This window comes from Silurus meridionalis, chromosome 27 (assembly GCF_014805685.1).
Source record: "Silurus meridionalis isolate SWU-2019-XX chromosome 27, ASM1480568v1, whole genome shotgun sequence".
Classification (NCBI taxonomy): domain Eukaryota; kingdom Metazoa; phylum Chordata; class Actinopteri; order Siluriformes; family Siluridae; genus Silurus; species Silurus meridionalis.
The window spans coordinates 13849626-13876119 of NC_060910.1; the positions used below are offsets into that span (position 1 = coordinate 13849626).

At 38.4% G+C, this 26494-nt stretch overlaps 1 protein-coding gene across 9 annotated transcripts in view; it reads right to left on the reverse strand.

Annotated features, from left to right (window-relative positions):
• Nucleotides 1–1353: 1353 nt before the first annotated feature.
• cacna1ba (calcium channel, voltage-dependent, N type, alpha 1B subunit, a) overlaps nt 1354–26494 on the reverse strand; it is a 149361-nt gene continuing 124220 nt past the window's right edge. For 5 of the 9 annotated variants that reach the window (XM_046841367.1, XM_046841366.1, XM_046841365.1 and 2 more), the window contains 13 exons: nt 25696–25846; nt 23917–24044; nt 22604–22700; nt 19152–19257; nt 18395–18502; nt 16040–16161; nt 15180–15313; nt 13531–13657; nt 13334–13444; nt 10254–10292; nt 9495–9708; nt 6192–6409; nt 1354–5362 (listed from right to left, as the gene is read on the reverse strand). In XM_046841367.1, coding sequence (XP_046697323.1) covers nt 4967–5362; nt 6192–6409; nt 9495–9708; nt 10254–10292; nt 13334–13444; nt 13531–13657; nt 15180–15313; nt 16040–16161; nt 18395–18502; nt 19152–19257; nt 22604–22700; nt 23917–24044; nt 25696–25846 — 1951 coding nt within the window. In that variant the 3' untranslated portion in view covers nt 1354–4966. Of the gene's footprint in view, nt 5363–6191; nt 6410–9494; nt 9709–10253; nt 10293–13333; nt 13445–13530; nt 13658–15179; nt 15314–16039; nt 16162–18394; nt 18503–19151; nt 19258–22603; nt 22701–23510; nt 23608–23916; nt 24045–25695; nt 25847–26494 lie in introns of all 9 variants that reach the window. The other 4 variants (XM_046841368.1, XM_046841364.1, XM_046841362.1 and 1 more) reach the window with 1 other exon arrangement.

The following is a 26494-nucleotide window of genomic DNA, read 5'->3' on the forward strand; positions in this document are numbered from 1 at the left end:
CAAGGTGACTTTTAAGAAGAAATTAAATTAATTAAATGCAATCTATCTATTTAATCTGTTATGGGGAAAAAGTAAATGAATAAATATGTTTAACTCATACTGTATACACCTTCCAATCAATTATGTTCAGTGTAGACTTATTCCTGTCAGGGTCACAGTGAATCTAGAGCTTAGCCCAGGAACATAAACAGTGAGACAGGAACACACCCTTGTCAAGACTTCAGTAGTGTATTGGACTAGTTCAATAGTTACTATTGTTTTATACAAAAAACACAATGACTGAACAGTTAATGACTGTAAGAAGGTTTTGTGAACATCTGAGTCCAAATTTTACATTTTCGTGTCTAACAGAAAAACATAAATCAGAAGAGAAGATGTCAGCAGACTGCCTCACACCCACAGTCTCACCTTAATGGTTTGGGGTTGTTTTGGAGCAGGGACGGTTGGAGACTTATTCTGGGTCAAAGGAATACTGAACCAATATGGCTGCCATTCCGTACTTCAACATCAATAAATTCCTTCTGGACTGCAGCTAATTGGAACCCACTTTTCCATACAACAAGACAATGAACCGAAGCATACGTCCAAGTTCTGTAAGCATTATTTAGAGAGCAAATCGTCAGCTGGAGTGTTTTAAGTTTTGTCATGGTATCGCCTGCCCAGTCACTGCACCTAAATCCTATTGAACAGCTCTTTTGCTTGACTGGATCACAAGATCAGAAAGAAATCTCCAACTAGTGAAGAAAACCTTGGCACAGTATTTCACCTGAATGTTTGGAGAAACAATCTGTGCGGATGCCAAGAGTTTGTGTCATCCTGAGGGAGGATTTTTCAATGAAAATAAAGTTTAACATCTGTGCATTTTTATATTTATTTAGTTTAAAGAAAATCTTAATACTGTTAAATCTAGATTGCTGCATATAAACAAAAAGGACATGCACATGCCTCTGAAAAAGTGCTTCTTTTTCAACTTCTCACAGGCGCTGTATGTTCAGGGAAGAGGGAAAAAACAGAGAAACCCAGAGGAAATATTTGAGCCAGCAATGTCATAATTCTTCTAAATAAAAAATGTATTTAAATAGGTAATACTTTCTAAATAGTTTGTTCTTGAACCCTTTTCTAAATAAGATATCCTCTGTTACTGGGTTCTTCACACATCACACACACAGAACCCTTGAGGTCACACCTTGAATTTAGGATAAAGTTTTTTTTTGTTTTTTTTTCATGGTTCATTCATAAGCAGTAAGATGGTGAATTATGACACCTGGAAAGGTAGAAATACAGAACATAATTTGTATTTACACAGTATGATATTGTATATTAGTATTGGATACAATGCAATACACAAAAGAGTTTGGTTTCATTGTTTTTTAATTCAAGGACTTTGCTTCATACAAAATAGTAAGGTAGAAACAACTGCAGAATTCAAAGTCTGGCCATTTGAACAGAAATCAGGCAACAAACAAGTGAGACGTACAATCCAAATAAAGGGCGTTTGTTTCATCTCTGTCTCACTGGAGGAGCTGTGCACAATTTCCAATACTGAGTTTATATAGAAACTTCTTTTTTTTAAATGTATTTCTTTTTGCCTCAACAAACCCATCAGTTTATATCAAATGTCATTTTAAAAACAGAACCGAGAAAAGAACACATCGTATCAAAACAGTATGAAGATTAGCAATGCGTAGTTCAACATGCACATACATCGTCAGACCATGCAAACATTACTTTATTCCCCAGAGAGAACAGCCACGTTAAACTAGATGTGCAGAAACGACAGGGTGCTCTTTCAGGTTTGGTAACAAACAGTGAAAGATTTTGAAAGGGTTCCAAAGTTTGTCTTTAACAGTGATGAACCTGCAGGTGTGGATGAAGTGGATTATATATGGACTACAGTTTACAGCCACAGTGGCAGAGTGCTGAAGGACAACAAACGTTCTCGGGAGTGCAAAGAGGTTTTACACACTTCGGCATGAAAACGGTGACAACTTCAACATCTGAACAGTTTCAGCGCAGCCGTTCCTTTAAAGAGTGGCCATATAAAAATACGCACTATTCAAAACACCCGCTCTGCTTTTACAAGTGTAACTCTGAGTGGGTAACTCTGATGCATGCAGATACATAGCAGATTATTATTTTTTGAAAGACATGTTAGTGACATCTGCTTCATTAAATCATTGTGCCTTTATGCATTCTAAAATATATATATTTTTCATACATTTTAGTCATTTTTTTTATAGAAAAGATTTGGTCACGATCATGCGGAAGGCTAAATCTGGACATCCCAGCAGATAAAGCTACAGAATGAATGACTTTTTTTTTTTTTTTTTCCCTTTTTTAAAAGTGTCTTCTTGTTGCATAGCCCTACTTCCAAAAGTACTCACATACAATTAAAATCCTGCCTTTTCAATGGCTGAGGCATTAAGTCGCCCAGCCCCTGTCACCTACTGCATGCTAAGCAGCTAAATGGACACCAAGTTGTGTGTGCAGTGCTACAAAAGAAAGTGGTGCTCAAACACTCGTGGGAAATTGTCTGTTCTTTTGTTGTTTTTTTCCCCTCAAGAAATCTTGACGCTAGGTTTGCTCTCCAAAAGCCATGTTGAGCTAGACCTTTTAAATCCCAGCCACCGAAACACACCATTATTTCATTACTAGGTGTTAGCTTCTGCAAAATGTCTCTGTCTTGTTCTTAGCCATACAGCTGAACATCTGGCAACAGGTCAGTTCGAGCCAGTAAAGAACAGAGTGGAAGGTCAAGGGGTGGACAAATCTCTAAGGATTCTGGGAAAAGCAGAATTAATGCTCTGGGTTTTTTTCCCCTAGTGGATTCAACAAACAGGAATCAAAAACAAACCCTACTCAATATCCACTTTGAACGTATAAACATTGTCGTGACGTATTGGTGCTGGAATTATTGTGCAAGCATTCATTCATTTTAAATCTCACTGCCTATTGCACGACACACATCAGCTCAGTCGATTTCTGGATGATAGAAAATGCTTTTTCATACTTGGATAAACTAAGCATTAATAATTGGCAAACTATTCTTTTCTGAATCAGGAACACACTGTTCTGTGGAAATAAGGAATTCTGGACTCTCCTGCATATTACATACATTGCTACCATTATTAGACAAAAAAAAAAAAAAAAAACACTTCATTTTTCTTAATCTTAAACGCACTTAATGAACTTTTGAACTAGCTCATCATAAGCAATTCGATTAGGTTAGCTACAACTATTTAGTTTAGAAAGTTTCTGAGCAATCAAAACATAAGAGTGGGCAGCACACTGGAACTTTTACTTGCTTACCCAAATATTTGTCCACCCCTAAAGACATATTATGTGTGTGGAGTAGTACAAGAATGTTTTTTAAATCTTCTCAACATCTACCTGGGTGTCTGATTCTCAAGCTGTACACCACAAAAATGGATGATGTTTCTGTATTTCCTATTTTGATACACCATTATATAAAGTTGCTAAGTGAAGCTAGTAGCTAACATTAATGACCTTCTCAACTCTACAAAAAAAAAACAAAAAAAACAAAAGGACACACACATATCACCATCATCAACCTGGTAATTTTGGAAGAAAAAAAAACATGCAGATGAGATTATGTCATGTAAAGTAGTAATATATAACTATTTTCATTTTTATATTTCATCCTAAGCAATGCTGCATTTGATTTTTTGACAAGTACCGCCCTCCCCATTTTAAAGTATTACAAAGGTAGGAAGGAAAAAATTTAAGATGCTCCAAGAAAACAAATAAGGAACAATCGTACTGTCATTTCCATTAAAAAAAGTAAACCCAATTAAATAAAAGAATAAAAAAAAACGTACAGTTTCTTTTGCTTCCTGATTAAGGCCTGCAGTCATAACACCTTGTAGTTCCACAAAACCCCCGAGATTTCTTCGGTCCTCCTTTCCGTCGCATCCTGACACACTAAAAAAAAGTCTGAGGTTGCTTCATTACTACAATATATTCAAAAGATTAAAAGGTTAGGCACTTTGTAAGAATGTCTGGAGCAGTCTGTAAGAAATGGTAGATCTGACAGGACGATGAAACTGTAAGCAATTCACATAAAACACCTTCATATCTTTACAATATAATACAAAAAACGCACCTAATGAATAGATAAAATATCAAGTTTATACAAATAAAAACTAATTTTTTTTATTAATTTTTTTTTACCAGTTCCTCAACATCACACAGGGTGATGTGTTCTGGAAATGGTCTTCAGCAGCAAAATAACAATTTAAACCTTTATGGAAAATGATAAATAAATCTGTGTGCATGTGGAAAACATATATAGGTGTATATGTATGTGCGTACATAGCCCACAGGAATGGTTCAGCTTTCCAGAGATGGAAAAAACACAAAATGCTTCAGTGAGAGACTTTCCTCTTTGCATTTTCCCATCACAAGTTATACATGTATATATATATTTTTATCTGACTGCAGGTGTGTTTGACTAGACAGCTGGCCACAAGAGATTGAGAAACATTGCATTCTAAGCAGTTAAGCTTTATACTGTAGGTCACTGTTTCCAGAGACGTTTTTTTTTGTGTGTGTGTGTTGTTGTTGTTGTTGTTGTTGTTGTGGTTGTGTATCATTCCAAGTGTGACCTCTCTCACAAAGGCAGAAATTAAGAGCAGAAACGTCTATACATACGATCCAGATCTATCATGTCTTTATCGTTAAGGCTGAATATGAGCCCAGATAGATATTAATAAAATACATTAAAAAGCAGTCTAGTCTAGGGCTCTCTTTTCGTTTTTGTGTGCGCACATTTTCCCTCTCTGCAAAAATGAAAGAATGTTCACATGTTGTGTGAAACAAGAGATGATAAAACTCATCAAAATTGTACAAGTAAAAGGAAAACACACTAAGAATCATCAGCAGATCTGTGCATGTGTGTGTGTGTGTGTGTGTGTGTGTGTGTGTTTGTGTGTGTGTTAAAGCCAGACTAGCACCATTCCTCCTCCTCTGCTTCAGGGTAGTAGTGCTGGACGTTGTTGCTGCTGCCACCAGGCCCCGTAGTTACGCTCATGATGTAGTGGTACCCGTTGGGCATTCCGAGCAGGGAATGCTGGGACAGCGGTGGGAGGGACACGATCTGCTGTGGGCTTAGCAGCGTCGTCTGGGGCCGGAGGAAAGGCTCGGAGCTGATGCGCATTACAGGACTCGGGGGAGGGAGGGTGGTCTGGGCACCTGCAGCGGACACAGGAGAGGAGTTGGCAGTCCTGAAGGCCACCGCTGGGCGAGGGGTCAAGGGCGTCTGGGGCAGCTGCCTGCGCCCGCGGCTGGGCGTGCTCAAGCCCGAACTCAACAACACCAGGCTCCCTTTAGCCCAACCACTGCCCTAGATGAAAATTTAACAAGCAAATCAAAACAATAAAACGATGAGGGTAATGCGTAAAAATGGATCAAATAGGAAAAAGGCACACAGTGAGAAAGGAGAGAAAAGAAAAACACCAGAGACACAAAAAATGAAGAGAAGAAAATCAGGGAAGAAAATGAAAGGAAACAAAAGGGAACAGATATATGTTTGGCAGAGAAGAGCGAAAAAACAAAAAACGATACACAAAGACAAAGAAGACAGCACCAAGAGGATAGAAATGAAAAAGAGCAGAAAGACAGACAAGACACACAGATAAATAGTGAAGGAGAAAAAGAGCAGAAAAAGAAGTGAAAGGCCATAAGTGGTTGCACTAAAGGGAAAGAGAAAAACAATTTCATTTGAAATCCAGGACAAGGAACAACAGCCACATGGACTAATAAAACCACACTGTTTACATGCATAATAAAATCCAGTGCATTTAAAGGACATGAAAAACTAATGATAGTGAAGTGAGAAGTGAGTGTGCTACAGCTCATCAGGACTCGCCTGCCTGTTTTAAAGCATCAGCGTGTGTTCTGCACCCCAACATTCATAAATCATGCAATCCTGCTTCTGAGGAATCTCGCTGCACTGGAAACCTTTACAAAATACCAAAACCGTATGACGTTCGAATGTCTTGGTTTTGATCTGAACTTGATAAATAGGAAAACAAAACGAATAAAGTGCAATTTTAAAAGAAAATTAAGATCTTTCCTAAGACAATCGATGATTTCGGTCTCCGATTAACAAGCTGAAGTCATACCTTGTACCTTAACCTCCACTTTATAGTCTAGCCAGCTTTCAATCCCACCTGCTTGGTGAAGGTGGTCTCCTGAGCCTCTCCGGGCGAGGTGGCACAGCTGGCTGGTGCAGGTTTGGCGGGAAAGTGCTCTCGGCTGCCGTAGCGATCGCACGAGTAGTAGCGCTGCTTCTCCGCCGTCGATGAATGTTGTTTCCTTTCGTGGGAACGGCCTCGGTCGTGCCCTCTCTCCTGGAGCGTGGAGTTCCCTGCAGGGTCAGCTGCCGTGCCTGAAAATGAGACAAACTCAAAAAATCTCTAATATGAAAGTGTCAGATGTAATTATGATTAAAGACATACACTATATTACCAAAAGTATTGGGTCACCTGGTCATAAGTACGGTATGTGATTTTTGAGCATTGCATTCCACATTTAGTCCCAATTTGCTCTTATGATTCCTTCCACTCTTCTGGGAAGATGTTCCACTAGATTTTGGAGTGTGTTTATGGATATTTGTGATTATCAGTCACAAGGGTATTATAAAAGGCAGGTACTGATGTAGGTGGTGTGAGGAGGCCTGGGGTGCAGTCAGCGTTCACATTCATCCCAAAGGTGTTCAGTAGGGATCAGATCAGCGCTCTATAGCAGACCATTCAAGATCTTCCTCTCCAAAGCATATAAACCAGATCTTCAAGGAGCTCACTTTGTGCACAGGGGCATTGCCATGCTGGAACAGGTTTGGGTTTCCAAGTTCAAGTGAATACAAAATGGTATTATAGCACATCTAAAGTCCCGTACATTTGAGTGCCTCCAGCTTTGTGGTAACAGTTTGGAAAAGAACCACATATGGCAGGAAAGGGCAGGTGACCCAATACTTTTGGCAATATAGTGTAGTTTACCAAAAACATACAGAAGTTTAATTAAGAGAAGGTGTTTGGAGGGTCGTATCAGGAATCTTGTTGATACAATATTTTTTTGAGAAAAAAGCCCAGATTGCATTGTAATGTTTACACAGGACATTTTCCTGAATTTTAAATATACATAAAATGAAAAGACAAATAAAAAGAAACCATATTTCCACAGAAATATTAAAATATCTAAATGTGTGCTTTATTTCCTTTCAAATAATCTCACTACTGTGGGAAATACTTTAGCATGTATTCTATATTTAGTGCAAAACAAATCACTACAATGTTTTTATTCCGCTTATGAGAATTAGGCCCCAAGATATAAACTCACTACACCACTATATAAACGTTATAACTGTAAATGAAATCCATTCCGAGTTTATTCAGTCTTTACTATAACTCTCAAAGCACCTTCAAATCTTCAACCGTGAAACAAATCCTGAGCTGCACTTCTGATCTTTCGCTTTCCGTACAGATCAAAAGGACGCTTGAAGACGCCATTCCTCATCTTTCCTCCCCTCCAGAACTCCACATTCCTTACCCACTATGCTTGTGGAGCTTGTGCTCCTTTTTTTCTGTGCATTCGGACATTTTTACCAACGGCTGGCCTGCTGTGATGCGGTGATAAATTAGCGGGTCACTGGGTGTTCGGCATGTCTGTCAAAACCTTTTATCTGGCTAATGGATGCCAGCTGCATGCTAAAGCCCCCGCAGATCCAACACACATCAGCTGCGGCTCAAGTCTGCACCAGTGCAAAGTGCAATGAGAGCTTTTTTCAAAGATAACCCGGACTTCAGTCATTCTACATGTAAATTCTGACTGAAACAATCAAACTTTTATTGAATGCATGTGTATGTTATATTGATAATGAGAAGTTTTATAACTTTGCTCCAGGATCTTGGATCCAATTCAAATAAAAGCAACCACATCAAGGTGTAACTCCAACATCTAAAGACTAACCAAGTGAAATCATTGTATCTAACATCCGGTGGCAGGCGGTCAGGGAAACCCTTCTCTGCCTGCCTAAACACTATCAGAAGCACTGACCTATATTTCCAACCTAAATTCTAATATTTGTTCCATGAAATTGTATTAATTTATTCCCAACAGTTTATTCTCTTTATTTCGTAGCGTTTCTCTTGACTGCACTGCTTCCAGTACGTGTATGTGGATGTTGGATTTTTTGTCCAATCAGATTTCATCCTCTATGTGCTGCCATGTCAATCTAATCTGCCCAGGGCCTTCAATATCAGTACTGCTGGCCTTTTTTTTACCATAGTCCAATAGCTCTGTTTATTTAACCAGATTTCATATTCGCGTCACAGGGCAGCGCGCTGGCCCAGAGTAGCGTCAGCATTTTTCCGTCCTCTGATTGGTTGGTCAGAGGGAAACTGTTACAGCCAAGTTTCGACTGGCAAAACACATGTGTAGCGCTGCACATATTAATACATCTGAGTTAGACTTTTTTTGCCTACAGAGAAAGAGAAATTGACTTTTAAAAATCAATTTTCAAGAAAAGCTAGACATCGTTAGGAGGTCAGCCAACCCCAAAGCCCGGTAGTGTAGAGGTTTGAAGTTGTCTTAACTGGGTTTCTTGCTTTAGTAAAATGGTATTCATCCTCCATATGTGAAATGCCTCTCTCTCTGTAACGCCATCTGCTGTTATATTGCGTTTTTGTATTGTACTGATGGTTTCTCTAATCGCGACATGATAGTGGTGGTATTAAGAGGTGGATTAAGTCGGGTAAGTCCTCAATGAAGGCCCAGGTACCAAATGCACGGCCCACCACTGCTAACATCTAATAGTATATATAGTTTGTGTGCTGTTGGAGTGACCCTGAATAGACAAAGATTTGAGGATTTTGTTTATGTAAGGAGTGCTCAATGTCTGATTTAACTTAGAACTACAGGTTTTCTCCCAGGAAGTTATTATGCAGCCTATTATGATAATGTTGTAAACTAACATGTGACAAGATATTAATCTTTATTTTTTTTATATTTAGTAAATATTTTTAATGTGCATGAATAAATACAATCACCCCTATTTTAAATTTCCATGATCCATGACTGACACAAGAGCATCTTGGCAGCAGGGATTAAAATGTTTAACAATGTCTGGGAATTTCTGTATATTCTGTTCCAATTTCGTTCTGTAAATTAATTTTTGTTTTTCGGTACATCGGTGTTACGCTGTAAGCAGTTTAGACGATTAAATTTAATTTGCCCACATGATCCTGTCTACAGTGTGCCCTTTCTGCAGTTATTTATTTATTTATTAGGTTTATCGATTTAAAATAAAAAGTTTCTTCAATATCTTTGTGTGACATTCTTTACATCGTGGTTTTAAACAGGTTGTGAGAAATCACATGATTTGACTATTAGTCGAATATCGGCAAGACTTTATTTATGTAAATCCTTATTTGTGGACACTCCTAGTGTGTCAAATTTTCACATATCACACTGACCGCCCGAGTTTGTGTTCTGTCCACCCGGTGACCGATCCAGTGACCTCTGCTTCTTCTCTCTGTCTCTCCGATGATGGCAGCGGTGATGATGGTGATGGTGATGTGCTCGCTCTTGTGCAGCCCTTTCCAGCGTGTAATCGTTGGCCATGACCTCCGGAGGATGCTGTGGGGCAAACGTAGATGCCGAGCGTCTCATAGGGGAGTCAGGAATCGGCTGAAGGAGGAAAACAAAAGTTGATATATAATTGTAGAAATAAACACACAAAAGTCAGTGAGCAGTGAAAGACTCATGAGTGCCCTCTGGTGATAAGGCAAATGACAGCTAGAGCAAAACTGAGACAATATTAATTACAACAAATCCCTTAGCAAGGTCGGAGTACTGAATATAAAGACGGGTACATCTGGGACAGCTGCTTACTGTAAGGTTGTTATTAATCTCACTCAGTTTAGTCCTGACCAGCAGTTTCAGGCTTAGCATTAAACAACATTTTCCCGTCAGCAATGGTGCTTACAGGTGTAGTGTCAGTCTGTGATGATTATAGGTAAGCGGTCTTTACCTGTCATTGTCTCTTTGATTTCATGCTTTAAAACAGACAATCTGTCTGTATCACTTAATCCTAACATCCCACATAACAACAGGGTCAACAGAGTGCATATAATCAAGTCTGTGTGTTTAATAGCAGCCTAGTAATATATACCATAAAGATATTATTGAGCTCTCAATTCAGTGGAAGAAAAAGAGTTTAAAACAATACATACAGCAAGTAATGTTCCTGGAGAGTGACGTGAATGACTTCTCTGTCAACGTGCCATGCAGGAAAGAGAAGAAAAAAGTCATTTGTTAGAGGGCCAAAAAAAGATAAGTAGTTAATGTCATATGTAGTTGATAAGTAGTTAATGTCATATGTAGTTGATAAGTAGTTAATGTCATATGTAGTTGATAAGTAGTTAATGTCATATGCATGTGATAAAATGATGTAAAACAAAATTCTAAATCTATACTTCAGCACCACACTTCCTGGTGGCTTTCTAATGGATCCATAATGGTTAATAATGGTATTTTGGACTGTAGTTGGTTTTGGCGGTCTGCTACACTGACTCGGGAGTGCAGTTTGCTTCTGATCATCGTCACTGCACCCCACAACTTTGTATATCTGCTTCAAATGGACATTCGGTGCAACCCAGATGAGGATGAGGTTCCCTCTTGAGTCTGGTTCCTCTCAAGGTTTCTTCCTTATGCCATCTCAGGGAGTTTTTCCTTGCCACAGTTGCTCATCAGGGACAAACTTTCTTACAAAGAACATATTTACGTTTAATCACCACATTATCTGTGTAAAGCTGCTTTGAGACAATGTTCATTGTTAAAAGCGCTATACAAATAAAAATTAATTGAATTGAATTGAATTATTTTGAGGGTTCATATTTTAAGGCTAAACGTGTAATTGGTTCTACATGTAACGTGTGGCTGATTCTAAATGGATCTGATTATTTTCAAATGGGATTAAAGGCATCTGGTGGTCTCTAATGGTTAATGTGTGGTAATACTGTGTAGTTCAATAGAAAATTGAATAGCTATTAGATTCACAGAACTGTTACTCACACTTCTGGGTTTATGCAAGGAGACAAAGGTACCTGATATTTTTAATCGTCTGCAATGGTTTCAATATGGGCTTACTGTATATCGCATCATTTTTTTGAACATCGTAATGTAGCCTGTTAACTTTTATTTTGTTGCTAAGCAACAAAGATTCAATCATTCCACACAAAGAACAATAGATTAAGTGTAGCATATCATGATGCAACCCCAGGTATGAGTATCTTAAAGATTTTGGCACTTAAACCACACCTGGACTATCCTTCAATTGGACAGAACCATTCGTTTAATAATATGGATTACTAATAGACCAATTCTAACAATTACAAACTATGACTGATTGGAAGAACAAAACATATGGAATGCATTTAAGCTATTAGATTCTGATTGGGAAAATGTTTATTCAAAGAAACTATGTTGTTTTCCTATTTGGAAATGAAGCAATATGGTCAATGTTTTATTCTTAGTCCATGATCGGTTCCAGAGCCTGTGCTTTTTGGCAATGAGTGAATGTATCTTTACTATGTATCCTGTCTAACAGTAAGCCAAGCTGCAGACCTGGAACTGTGCCAGGGTCAGCTAGTCGACGGAGGGATGGAGGGAGGGAGGGAAGGATCTCTGGATGAAATCAGAGAGATTTCAGCCATATGAGCAGGTGCTGAAATCTCACAGTCAGCCACTATTACCTGCTAAGCACTTTTTTTTTACTCAGTCTTTCCCAGGATGAAAATACACTTTACTAAGGGAATGTGAGAAATCTGTACCTTTTTTGGAGCAGCTCATTACACCTGAAGCCTTCTAATTGCCTTCTGTGTTACAGGGAAAATGATCTGTGCAGCAGTGCTATGACTCTGATCTAATCTGTCACATCAGACGCAGTGTAGTAGGACTCAAAATGGTAATCGTTTTACAATCTCAAGGCTTTTGAGAGTCCTGGGTTTGAAAAGGTAAAAGGCTACAAAAAAACACAAAGCAAATGGTAATAACAATAAAATGGCTCTAGTGACAGCAGAATGTCTCATCACACATGCTGTTGTCAGGAATGCAAGAGGTCAAATCCCAAAGAATCCCAGTTTTCCATTGCTGGGAGTTTAAGAGCATACAGGTAATTGGCCTTGTTCTCTAGATGGGGAGAATGGCCTTCCTCTTTCTATTATATTTTGTCAACAATCACGGGTATCTGTTAGCTCATGCAAACAAAATTACAGCAGTTTACATTTTCTTCAAGGGTGTTACATGAGCAGCAGTTTAAAAAAACATTTGCCCTCACCCATTCTTATCGATATCCATCGTGCAACATGAACAGCCCATTTAACTGGTGAAAATGAAAACAGCGTGGCAGTATGCCTAGAAATCCAGCCTTGGGAACTTTGGGGAGACCAATCTCTTGATTACAAGTGTTATAGATTATCCCTCTCAGGCAAGCGTGAAAGGGAGAAGGTGCTACCTATTTGTTTATGTTATGTCTCCACGCCTGTCTCGTCATTGGTCCTTGTGTTCATGTGTTTTCCCATTCACAGCTGTTCCCATTTCCGTGTTTGTTAGTTTGTCTCTAGATACCCCTTTGTTTCCTCTGTTTAGATGTGACGTAACGTGTTTAATTTATCTGTCATTTATTAAAGCATTTTTTTGTTTCATCAATATTTTATCCGGGTTCTCAATTACTCTTTGTTTCTCGTTTCACGCTCTTGTTTTGCCTTGCTCATGTTGTCTACAGATCGCTTGCTTCTATTTTCGCTACCATACATCCATACACTGCATGACAAGCCAAAATAGAACTCCGAGTTGCCAGTTTTGTTCAATGCTAACTCTATTATACAAATTTATTATGACTTGTGCATTTCAGTTGTGTGAAGCTATAAATCTATATGCTCTTATACATAAGAAACAGTAATGGCAGCAAAATAATGTGATATTGGGATATAGGCTTTTAATTAAATTAATGGAATTCAATGAACAATGATTAATGCACAAGTATAAGCTTCTAAAAGCATTGCACTCAAACCTGTCATTTTTAATGGTTAACTTATGACTTAGATTAGCGTTAGTTAGTTACAGATGGGTGATGATAAAATATATGTATACAAAGTGCATGAGCAAGAGGTCAGGTCAGCACAAACTTCCCAAACAGCATCAATGCAACTGATTCATAAATACTAGGATTTCCACACACAACCAACATAAGATTATGTGAACAACGAAATGCATTCATAACTACTGTATGCAGCAGTTATACGTAGGTTACCTGCATCTCTGCGTTGAGTTTGGGCATGGATACTGCTCTTCCTTGACCCTCTAAACCAGCAAGAGCTACTGTGTTGGCACTGTTTTCCATTTTCCTCATTTCTACTGACACCTGCCACACAAACACATACATTTTTACAAACTTACACTGCTTACAAATGTGTACCGTGTGTGAGAAGACTTGTTAACACCAAGTACCCGGGCATTGTTTGCATTTGAGATGTCTTCAGACTGGCCTCTCAGGATTGGTCGTTTCTTTGACCTCTGGACCTCTTTGGTTTTCTCTGAAGCCCAAGATGAGGAGCCTTTAATGGTGTTGTCATGGCTGAGTTTATAATGGGAAGTAAAAGTGTGACATTGTGACACGCATAAAAGCATATAAAACACAAAAGCGTAAGAATAAGAAATCAGGTCTATAGTGGAAAATGTCATCTCAACAAGTGGAAATTTAGTCAAATTTATTGAGCATTGTTTATTGTAAGATTATAATATACCAACCAACAGATCTTATAACTTATTTTTTGCCATTATTCCTCATTTCACTAGTGGTTTTCACAAATGTAATAATTTTCTACAAAATTTCTACAAACAAATGTTTAAAATGAGCAAAATTGCACCCCGTCCAGGGGGTTTTACTGCCAAAATAACATGAAATTAACTTGAAATTAGTACAAATGGTTCAAAATGGACTTATTATAAGAAGTTCTACATGCACTATATGGATAAAAGTATTGGGACATCTGACCAAGTTGGAAACACAGAATTGCATAGAATGTCTTTGGATGAGGTAGCATTAAGTTCCCTTTCGAGAACTCGAGCTGCGTCGAAACGCTTTGGGAACGCCTCGTATTGTCCACGCTCTGAATCACGTGTGAAATCCGGCCAATAGGCAAGTCATGACATCATCCTCGGGCGACATCGTGTAAACTAGGAAGCCAAAAATGGGTGAGCGATGGTAGCGACATTAGCTTCTGTTTGTTCAGTTAAGCGCTTTGTGTGTGAATCTGTGCAAGCATTGGTGAAAAGCTAACAAAACTTTTGCATGTGTGTCCCTCCTTGCCCCCGTTTCATTACGTCATCCTTCATTCCAGAGCTCCCTCCACGAGGAGGTTGTATGCTGCTAGATGGCATCTGTTCACCATGTAGTGTGAGCACCACCAGTGGAACCCAGTCAACTGCCTGGTTGGTTTAATTCTGGAGTTTTTGCAGGAACAGTTTGCCGCAGGATTAACCCTGTCAACCCTAAAGGTTTATGTGTCGGCTATCGTGGTTTATTGTACTTATTGTGTTGGACTTAGCTGTTGTGTTGGCAGCTCTATCTGAGGCCCCCTTTGAGCCCTTGGCCCAGGTGGCCCTTAGGTATTTGTTGGTAAAAAAACGCCATTCTTCTGGCAATTTCTACCCTTAAGTGGGTCGGGGACCTACAGGCTCTTTCCATGGCCCCGTCTCTCCTGGAGTTTGCCCCTGCCATGGCCAGCGTTTATCTCTACCCTAAACCTGGGTATGTGCCTAAGGTGCCTGCGGCTCCCTCATGACCTGTCGTACTGCAGGCATTCTGCCCTCATCCTTTCCCCAGCCCCCGACCAGGAAAAGCAAAATCACACACTCCAACATCTGGGGCAACATCCTTCCTGAAGAGTAAAGGTTATTATAACAGCAAATAAGAAATAAATGTGGAATAGCATGTTCAAAAAGCACATACAAACCTTGTGCTTAAGTGTACACAAACTTTTGTCCATATAGTGCACATTTGTTATATTCAAGATATTTCCACTCGCTAAGATGCCACTGTCTGCAGTGCATGCTTTGTATAAAGTGTGTGTGTTTGCAGAGTGATAAGGGCCTACGGTGTGTGTCCGTTGTTCAATGTGGCAGAGCTGGGTCTGATGGAAGGCTGGATATTTGATGGACAGTCCATCATGCTCCTGCTCTTCTGCTGCATAGGGTTTAGAATGGGCTCCAGGAGAGCACCCACATTGTTCTACACAATGGATACACAGAAGAGAGCAGCAAACACCAACAGTCAATAAACTGGTTTTCACTAATTCTCTTGATATTTTGTGCTGCAGTTTGATTTTCTCCTTAACATAACTGTACATATTCAGCCAAGAGTTTGTGCTTAGTATTCAAAATTTGCTGTTTTAGTTTTTTTGATACTTGAGCAATAATGCTAACTGAATTAATTCTTCAAATAAATGATTACACATCAACACAAAACACTTGTCTCAGTTTATAATAACAGCAGAATATGAATTAAACCTGGAACTATTTTACCAGGTTAATGTAGCTTTAGGCCACACATTTTCTCCAAATCTGCACTGAAAATGAAATGTAATTCGACTTAAAGATGGCCGCCATGATTGTGTTTAGCTCTGTGAGGTCCCTTTGGTCACCCCCACAAACACACAATATCTGTTGTCAAACCATGTCAAAACTATATAAGTCAGTATGAGATTAATTACCACCACAACACAGCTATTTAATGATTTTGCAAGTATAAAATTGAACAGTAATACACTGGAGGCAATTATTTGTTAGCAAAGTTAGTTTTGCAGCACAATTCCTCTCAGAAAAAAAACCCTGAAAATGTATACAGAACGTGTGATGCGTGAAATCATACATTTTTATTTTGAACTACATTATAGAGAAAAATAATCCATTTGAGTACACAATATGACAATATGCATGTGGTAACACTTTATCTGACCTGTGGTCCTGGCTGATCTTTGGACTGCTGTTGCAGCATTTGCACTTTCTTAGCTCTGTTCTGTTTGTAGTAGTCAAAGATCATGAGTGCAGCATACACTTTGCCAACTGTCAGCTCATTAGCTGTAAATGAGAGAAATATATATACAGTGTGTCACATTCACAACTTGTTCTTTAGTTATTTAGTCATAAAGAAAATCCTGTATGATTTACTGAGAGATCTTTTTTAATGATTCAATACTAGGAACCAATTTATTTCAATATTTTTCCACAAGTTTTATTTTCTTATGTGACATTTAATCTTTCAAAAAAAAAAAAGAATCAAACACTGTGACCCAACAAAAATCACACTTACTGTTACACTTACCCACCCCAATGTAGATCACTTTCTAATAAGAGCACGTTACAAAGTGTTACCGTAATTTCCAGACTATAAAGCGCACCCATATGTAAGCCGCACCTATCTATAAAACTGAATTTTACAAATATTTTTACTTTGAACATAAATAAGCCGCACCTGTGTATAAGCTACACTGAAACTAATGAACTTTACACAGGCTTTAATGAAAGACAGTGTCTGTTACACGGTGTAACGGGTGAAATATTTTGCGCTTCCTTTAGGAGCATTTTGGGAATAGCATGCACTGCATTTTTCCAGTATTACTGCGTGTGTGCAAGATAAGGAATATGTCCTTATTATTTTTTGATGCTCATTTCTAAGTTTCTTTGACTAACCCATAACACTGTTGCCAAGAAAAATAAAAAAGCACGAGTTTGTCTGTGCTTATATGATTTCTGTTGCAACTGGAGTTAGCGAGCTCTCCCTTCACCCTGACTCAACAGCTTGTATCTAAACAGTAGCCGACCAAGAAAGTCATTGTTCACTGTCTTCCTCCTTCCTTTCACAACTATTTCTCAAGTTTATCTTTTGGCATCTTTGTGCGTTTAAAAAAAACGTTTTTTTCTCCCGATGCCGTGCAGCTCAGAACACAGGTGAGGTGCGTTTTTTTCATTTCCATTCGGAAATTTAATTGGTCTAATGTTATGGGGTTCAGTTTATTGGCTTGAAGTTTGTGAAACCGGGAAAAACCCAGGAAAAATTCATAAATAAGCCGCTTCGTTGTTTAAGCCGCAGGGTTCAAAACGTGGGAAAAAAGTAGCAGCTTATAGTCCGAAAAATACGGTATATTTCCCTTAAAGCACTTAATCCACAGAAATCTTAAATAATTCATTATAAGAGAAAGGCATGTTTCATCTGTTTATAGCAATTTGTAATGTTGTGGAATGTCCTCAGAAAGGTTAGTTCCTATTATCACTGACATTATAGAAGAGCTAAACTTAGAATATCAAGAATATCAAAAAATGCAGCTGGTTACACTTAAAACCAGAAACCAAAAAAAAAAAACAGTTCCTCTATGTCAAATAGGTTATACAGCTGACTGTTACAAAGCACTGACAATGCAGACGAAATCCAACCTGCCAAATAATCTCCTCACAGAAAACTTCACTACATTCACTTTTACAGTGTACAGTATGTGTACAGTTCACTTTACCAGTCTAGAAGGAGCACATTTCTAAAAACCTTGCAATCAGCAACCTTGCACTTGCACTGTCATTCAGACCAATCAAAATTAAACATTCCAAATTGCAAGACATCTCTTTAAAACTTCTCTGTGGTGAAATGGGAAATGCTTCAATACATAGTACATTTCTTTATCTTAATGCCATATCATAATTGTGTGTAATCCTTTTTAAATGTAATTAGTCAAATTTAGATTTATATTTGTTACTTATGACATAAAACTAAGAAGTAGTAAAAGTAGAAGTGGTAATAGTAGTAACAGTAGAAGCAGAAGGAATAAAAAATAATAGTAGTAGTAGAAGTAGTAGTAATAGCAGTAGCAGTAGTAATAACAATAATTGTAGTAGTAGTGGTAGTAATATCAATACTAGAAGAAGAAGTATTAGTAGGAGTAGTAATAGTAACAGTAATTGTAGTAGTAGAAGTAGTAGTAAAGTAGTAGGGGCAGTAGTAGAAGTAGTAATAATAATATTAGTAGAAGCAGTAGCAATAGCAGAAATAGTGGTAGTAGTAATATTTATAGTATTAGTAGTAATTGTAGTGATAGTAGAAGTAGTAGTAGTGGTAGTAATATTAGTACAAGTAGTAGTAATAGTTCTGAGCAGAAAAGCTTATTCACCTGCTCTCAGTGCAGACAATCTATCTGCCTCTCATCACTAGATGGCAGTAACAGTACATACTGGACTGGGTTCAAGTTAATAAACAGCGTTAATTAGGATCAGCTGTGTGTGTGTGTGTGTGTGTGTGTGTGTGTGTGTGTGTGTGTGTTCTCACGTTTGTGGGGAGTCACCAGAAGATCCATGGTCTTCTGAGACAGGTTTGGCCAGACGGTCGCCAGCTCCTTCTTCAGCTCTGCATCACACAGACGCTGAGCCACGATTCCTGCAAACACACACCAAGGTTTCACTATCACCCCCTCACTACACATCCGGAACAAGATCTAATTCCTCACCAACTGCTCACTGGTTGTGTGTATATTTCGTATTAGTTAGGCTTTAGAAACACTAAGTTTGAATGCATATTGGTTCCGGAAATTAATTTTCATATAGAATCTTCATTTTTTTTACATTAAACTGATGAAGCTACTCTACATTTTGTGGCAAAATGGTATTTTTTATTTTTATTTTGTACTGTAGGTGAATATTATTTATGTGTGTCACATAGTATAATAAATACAGGTGTTTTCTGGTTGTGTTTGTTTGTTCATATCCCATAAGCATTGCAATTGATTTTGCAGAATAAATACAAATTATTTTCCTCTTCTTCACTGAGCTCTATTTAAAAGACACATTTTGAAAATTCCATGAATGCAATTAAACATGTCTGACTTGAATCAGAAACATCTTTACAAAAAAAAAGCAAATATAAATTATTACATTAATACTCATATTCAACTACTTCTGAATGAAGACTTTGTTTTATTAATAAGGATGAAGCAAATCTATTCTAAGACTGTTGAACTGAAAAAAGCCGTTAGAAATGCACTTGAACAGACTCTGTGCTCAGAGGCTGTGGAGGCAAAAAGACTGACCTGAGGCCAGTTTGATCTCCAGCGCAGTGCGGATTAGAGCCATGAGCGTGGAGGTGAAGTGGACCGTGTTGTCATCGGCGATGGGCATGTTCATCTTCACCAGTCGCTGAGGGGAATCAGGAGCGTGTTAGAGGAGAAACCCACAAATAACAACAACAAAAAAGCACGCTGAAAAACGAAACAAACAAACACAACCCAAGCCTGCGAGACACCTCAGGTCCAAAACCATCTGTGTGCTTGTGACAGGCTTTTGCTCAAACGTGGTGTTTTTGACACTTAAAAAGCTGAAATGTTTAAATATACACACACTCACAGATCTAAATATCAGATGCTCAGCCTGAAGCACACAAAATGTTTTGTCCAAAATGACAGATTACAGGTACAGAGACATAACAGTATTAAACAGTCACATTCACTGCTACAGGCTACATCTGCGGCAAAAGGCCATCAGTGACACAGTGACAGAAAAGTAGAGGGAAGCATGAAGGCATAACCATGTAGATGAATCAGAGCACAGGAACTCAACACTGCACATGGGTAAAGGTATGAGAACATTCAACTTTCCCTCAGGGTGCTGTTCACATCTATTAGACTCATGAAGGAGAAACCCAGAGCAAAAGTTATAATTTGAGAAAATGAAATATAATAACGTTGGTTAAAGTCATTCAGTAGTCAGAAATTTAAATAGGTTCACTTGGTTAACAAACCTTTATCAAGTAAATATAGAACTAGCACTAGCAAAAACGACTACATAGTTCAGATGTTTTTTGATTGACATGAGTGAAACCCGGCATGGTCTTTTCATCACAGTTGTAAAGAGTGCTAATGTGCTTTTCTGGCTCCTCCCTGTCAGTTTAAATAAAGTGTTTCTGGCTGCCAAACCACCACTCGGTGAATGCTTTGTTTTTGTTTGTTTTTTTCACCATTCTGTGTAAACGCTAGCAAAAATCCCAGAACAAAATTTCTAAAATACTCATAAGCAGCCCATCTGGCACCGTCAAAGCATTTGTATTAAAGTATAGGTGTTTTATAAAGTGTCCAGTGAGTGTGAATTAAACGTTAAAATAGGATTTGCTGGATGCATCCATTTCTTTTTTTATTTTTTATTTTATCAAATCTGATCAAACCCTTACAATCTTGTTTGCTATGATTGGTATTAGCCCATACACCGGTATCAGTCATAACATTATGATATTATAACCTTATGACCGGTGAGCTCCTGTAGCTCAAATTGCTGAGGAAGTTAATGGTGTTGATGCTCGACGGATCAGAATTGTTTCGGGAGCAAAAGGAGGACCAACACAATATTAGGCAGCTGGTCATAATGTTATGCCTGATCAGTGTATTTCACCTCTAGTTACCGGTTCTTGTCTGACCTCGGATATTCTGCCTTCTGACCGCCTGACCTTTCACCTGATCACTCTTTTTAAACTTGGCTTCTCGATTTTGTACATTTGCTTCAGTGTTTATTAAAGCTTTTAACCCTCACTTGCTTTTACTCACATGTTTACATGATCACATGACACAAACGCATGACACATGAAAAATCCTGTCTCACTCAGGCTGGATGTAACCAGTAAATATTGCTGTTTTCTACCCTACCTAAAAGACTGCACTGATGAGGAAAGCACACTGAGGTTCGTTTCGAAAGGAAAACTAAACCCTGCATTTGTAAACAGCACCCATAGACTACTTTACAGTACTTAAGAGAGAAGTTTTCATCAGATAAGATCATATCGAATTGCATTTGCAATTTGCTTAATGTGGTACATTTGTGCTGTGAAGTGTTGAGCTTCTGTGAACTGAAAGATTGAATGAATCTAGTTGCAGTCATGGTGTGGAGAAAAAGAAAAAGGATAGAAAAGGAGGGAGTTCACACACTTGTCATATTAAGCAGGTAGCAAAGGAGAGGATGTAGTGGATGAGGGCACAAGCAATAGAGGCATGTGGGTAGATAGATAGATAGATAGATAGATAGATAGAGAGAGAGAGAGAGAGAGAGAGAGAGAGAGAGAGAGAGAGAGCGAGAGAGAGAGAGAGAGAGAGAGAGAGAGAGATAGATAGATAGATAGATAGATAGATAGATAGATAGATAGATAGATAGATAGAGTAGGTACAGTCCTGGTGGTTTAAAGCCACACATACACAAGACGCATACGCACATATGCATTGCTCCACTACAGAGGTATGATAGAGAGCGATTATTAGGGAAACTTACTACTACGCTCAGCTGAGAGGTTAGTCATTTATGACATTACAAGTTCTCAATGATTTTTTGTGGCCATCAAAACAGGATCACACCTATAATGCCTATGGCTCAGTCACCTGCGTTTAGACTCCAGCATGTGTACAGTATAAAGGAGTAAAATCGTCTTGAAAAAGCATCTGATTAAGAAGTGGTGCATCTGAGCTGCTTACAGTATATACTGTGCGCAAACAATGCAGATTTAAGGTGTACATGATTCAATGTAAAGTGTGACAGCTTTGAAAGTAAAACAGAGCGAGACTCAGGACATTTACACGTAATCGCTTCATGTGTCTTAATGAGTAACGGGATTATATCCAGATATTGATTACTGGGGACGGTCTCATGTTGAGGATTCTCAAAAATAGTTTATACCCAAGTCTTATGCTTGCTTTAATGGATAGTGTCAACTGCATTCTGTAAATCGGTACCTATCTGTACCAGCTGCTGTAGGGGTTAACAAATAATAAAAAAAAAGTTTCATCCTAAACATCTATTTATTTTATCTTTATGTTTTTACAATTTGTGGTTATAAACGCTGTCTGGTGTTACAGTTATACAAACTCTTTGGAGTTTGGAGCAATACACACTGTCTGGTGTTAGTCTCCTTTCCTTGAAGTTTTCTTCCTCAAATAATTTCTCCTTTCCACTATTACTTCTTACTTGGTCATTGGAGATGTAAATATGCATTTTAACTACTTCCATTACTCTGTAAACCACAAATCATAACTGAAATCCATAACAACACGATCCAAGGGTCCTTCATCTTTTAAGAGCAGAACAGGCGGAACAAAGACACTAACAAACGGTGTGACTGGTATAACAGATAATTGAGAAGGTTAAAATCTGGATATAATCCAAAAGAAATGACACATAAAATGACCAGGCGTAAACCAAGTCTGAGTATGGGTCTTCACTGAGCTATCACATTTTTTGGCACTATAAAGCACATACTAAAATCAGATGACTGGCCTACCTAATCTGTTCTATTGTTATATTATTGTCTTTATATAATAGTGGGCACAATGGTCTAAGAAAAGGAGGGGAAGGAAAAGACGGGCCACACCAGAGTGAGCGGGCACAAGGGGTGGGGGGCGGGGGGGAACTGCAGAGCACAAAGGTTGGCTAAAGGATAAGCCAATGGGAAGACAGGGTGGGCGGAGCAGGGGCGGGGCAGGGTGGGGCACGGCAGGAGAAGTTAGACTACCTTGTAGGCGATTCGTGGTGGACATTTCTTTCCCAAACCTAAAGGTGGGCACATGTGGAGCAGCATCTCATACATATCGCGGTACTTGATACGGCCACTTCACAGTGTCGAGAACGCAATAGAATCCAAAACCAAAAGACAAGGATGGGGAGTTAGAAAGACGGGAAGAGTAGAAGGGAGGAATGAAATGAAACAAAGCAGAACCAAAATGAAAAATAATAATAATTATCATTAAAAAAAAAAGAAAGAAACAGAAATCTGTGTTATTTAGATTTCCACGAGTGTCATGAGCAGGGATGCCATCCTTGCCTGGGTCAAGGTCAAAGATGGATCCTATAAGGTTAGAGGTTAGAGGAAGAGAGAAGGAGTTGATCCTTGATGGGGAAGAAGAATGGAATGAAGCAGAGGTGCACACATGGTGTGGAATCGTGACAGAATGGCTGCATTGTTTGTAAGATGTCTGCTTGTGCATGCTAAGAGACATCAGGTCAGGTTTCCTTTTTTTTAGTGCTTGATAACAAAGATTTCAATGCCAGCCTTTTTAAGTCAATGACCTTCCTTTCATACTTTATGTAGATCCAAGCTAAAGCTCAGCAAAAGCTCAGCTTCAACTTAGCATGTCGGAAGACAGTGTTTCTCCAAGCTAAGCTTTAGTGTTATGCTATATTACCATTATATACCTTATTGAGGGTGTATATCGTAAAATATTACAAATCATAAAGATGACTGTGTTGGCATTGAAAGCTTAGTTTCTCATTCAGCATCATTAACCAAAGCCAGTCAAGTCTGAAAGGGCAAGTGCTCGTGTATATGCAAGTCATTTAGTGCACAGCCATTCAGTTCAGGTCTCTGGGCATTGGTGCACAGAGCCCGCAAGAGTGGAGGAAGTTTTCTGGGGTTTTCAAACCTTGTATGCTACCCTATTAGGGCAGTTCTTCCCTAAGCCAAGAGGGGGTGAGATAATTCGCAACAAATTGTACATATCCTTATAGGAAATCCGTCCGCTGCAGAGAAAACAAGCAAGACATGACACAGGTGTAAGGCAAGCTCAGCTCGGAGAGTATATTAGTAAAGGCATTGGACACGTATGGCCATGTCAAGCCCATATGCATCCATCAGGGTTGTGCATGACTTTAGAGGGGTTTAGATACTCCTTTACATATTATCTTATAAAAAAAATGACAGGACAGGAAAGGCTTTTCAGACCCCAATACAGCTTCCAAACTGTGATACTACATAAGTCAGTGACTCAAAACTCTTTCTGTCTTATTTTCTCTCTTCGTTTGCAGAGCATTGTGGGTGTTAGCACATACCATGCAGCCGGGTCGTACTCAGCCCACACACGGATGAACTCGTCCAGGTGGTGGGGACCCAGGATGGAGGAGTCCCGGGTCAGGTACTCAAAATTATCCATGATCACAGCAACAAACAGATTCAGCATCTAGAAAAAGGAGATGGCGATGACTCGCTACAGGTGGAGGCTCTTTAATGCTGAAGCAGCACTTGCTACTCTTGCAGGACTACAGGAATCATAATATATAATATAATATACATTCTCTATAATTAATGGGAGAATTAAATGGAAACTTGAGAAGAATGAGAAAAGGTGAGTGTACACAATACAGTACATAATGAAACACTATATAGACAGAAGTTTGTGGACACCAGACCAAAATATTGCACTGTGCTTTCTAAGCATCCAATTTTATTTGTAGTCTCCATTTCCTGTTATAATAACCTCTCTGGGATGGTTTTCCACTAGATTTAGGAGTTTGTTCGGGGAGATTTATGCTCATTCAGTCACAAAGATGTTAGTAAAGTCAGGTACTGATGTAGTATGATGAGGCCTGCAGTCTGTGTTCCAATTCATCACATATGTGTTTAATAGCATTTAAGCCAGAGCTCTATAGCAGGCCACTCAAGATCTTTCTTTTCAAACCATGTAAACCATATCGTCAGAGAGCTCGTTTTTTAGCACAGTTCCGTTGTCATGCTGGAACAGGTTTGGGTCTCCTAATTCAAGTGAATGGAAAAATAAATTTTACCACATTCCACATTTGTGTGCCTCCAACATTGTAGTAACAGAAGAATCACATATGGCTGGAAAAGTCTGGTATGCCAATACTTTCGTCCATATAGTGTTTGCACTGTATATCACACTGTAATAACTTTGAGTTATAATGTGTTACAGACAGATCAGACAAACATTAGCAATTTTCTTAGTCATGAACCCCACCAATAAAAAAAGGTGGGACACAAACAACATTCCTTTAAACCTGCTGTAAAACACAACAATTGATGTTTTTACAGCTGTTTGCAGCTGGTGGGGCTTATAACGAACGATGGAATCATAAATCAAATAGACATCAACAAACAAATGCTTGTTGAAATCCCAAATCAGTGTGTGCATGAACCTGACTCAAACCCTTGCGGTCTTCACCGAAGACTTTGGTCTAAATGCATAAACCTCAAGGTATAAATGTTCTGTATGAACATAAGAGCAACCTGAGAGGTTTGTAAAGATTCCTCCAACCTTGTCCGATATTTAAAGAAGAGACTCACAGCTATTATTTGATGCAGATTTTAAAATTGGGATGCCAGTAATTTTGACTCAAGTGTTTTGCAACAACTACAAAAAAAATCACTACTTTTAATGGAAAAGAAATGGTGTTTAAATTAAAGTATGTCTCAATGTTACTATATCTATTACTAAGTCTAAGTATTGTTTATTTTATATAAAGCCTAGTTATTTGAATGAAAAGTGCCAAATTATTGAATAATTTGAATGAGAGAACACATTTTAGAAACTAAAGCCTTTTTTGGTTAAAGATGTACAGCGATTACTGCTCTTCCTGAAGTTGGGGATTTATGTTAATTCCACTTCTCTCTAGAGATTTTCTGAAATATTTTTTCATGCTGTGAGAAACGAATGTGCATCCCATCGTGTCATGCTTCTTGGAAAACTAAGTCAACCATTTTTTTCAGATACTTATAGTTGAAATGGAAAACTAAACCAATCTGTTTAAATGCCGTGTGCTTAAGCAGTATAATTAGTGGAGTGTACAAACAGATACATGAGCCAGGGCACTGACCAGGAAAGAGCAGAGGAAGATGAAGGAGACAAAGTAAAAGTAAGCAAAGTCGCTGCCGCACTCATTTCCGGGTGTTCCAGAGTTCACATCACATGCACGGTGACTTAGACACGACAACATGATCTCGTGCCAGGCCTCTCCTGTAGCACTCCTACAGGGGGAAAAAACACACCAGACTTTATACATTATTGTGGATGTTAAAAGAAAAAAAAAAATTGTTTTTGACATATACCATATATTTGTTTTTTTTCAAGCACATGCTTAATAAAGAAAAAAACAAAAAAAAAACACCAGGATGTACACAGGAAGGTGAATAAGAAGTAGTCCAGCTTTTTATATCTAAACTTTTTTAAATGAATCTCTGCATATGGAATGTGTGTTTTTTAAAAAAGTTTCAAGTTTCTTCTTCTTCTTCTTCTGGCTGCTCCCATTAGGAGTCATCACAGCAGATCATCCTTCTCCATACCCCTCTGTCCTAACTACCTGCATTAATTAGATTTTTAAAATGTTGGATTAATCTCTATAAGAAAAACTCATTTAAAACCTTCCATCATGTCTGTTTTTATAATTAATTAAAAAAAATTGGTCTCATACATTTTTCTTTACCTACATTTAATTTTTATTATTTATTTTTTTGAGTAGAACCCTGTATTACCGCAGTACAATAACTACTTCGATTTTCATTAAAACCTTCATAAAAACGGCTTGTTATAAATTTCAGAGATTGTATTTTTATTGTTTACTTTTTTAAAAGGACTTAAAGTACATTATTGGATCATGAGTAGCTTTCAGTATGTTC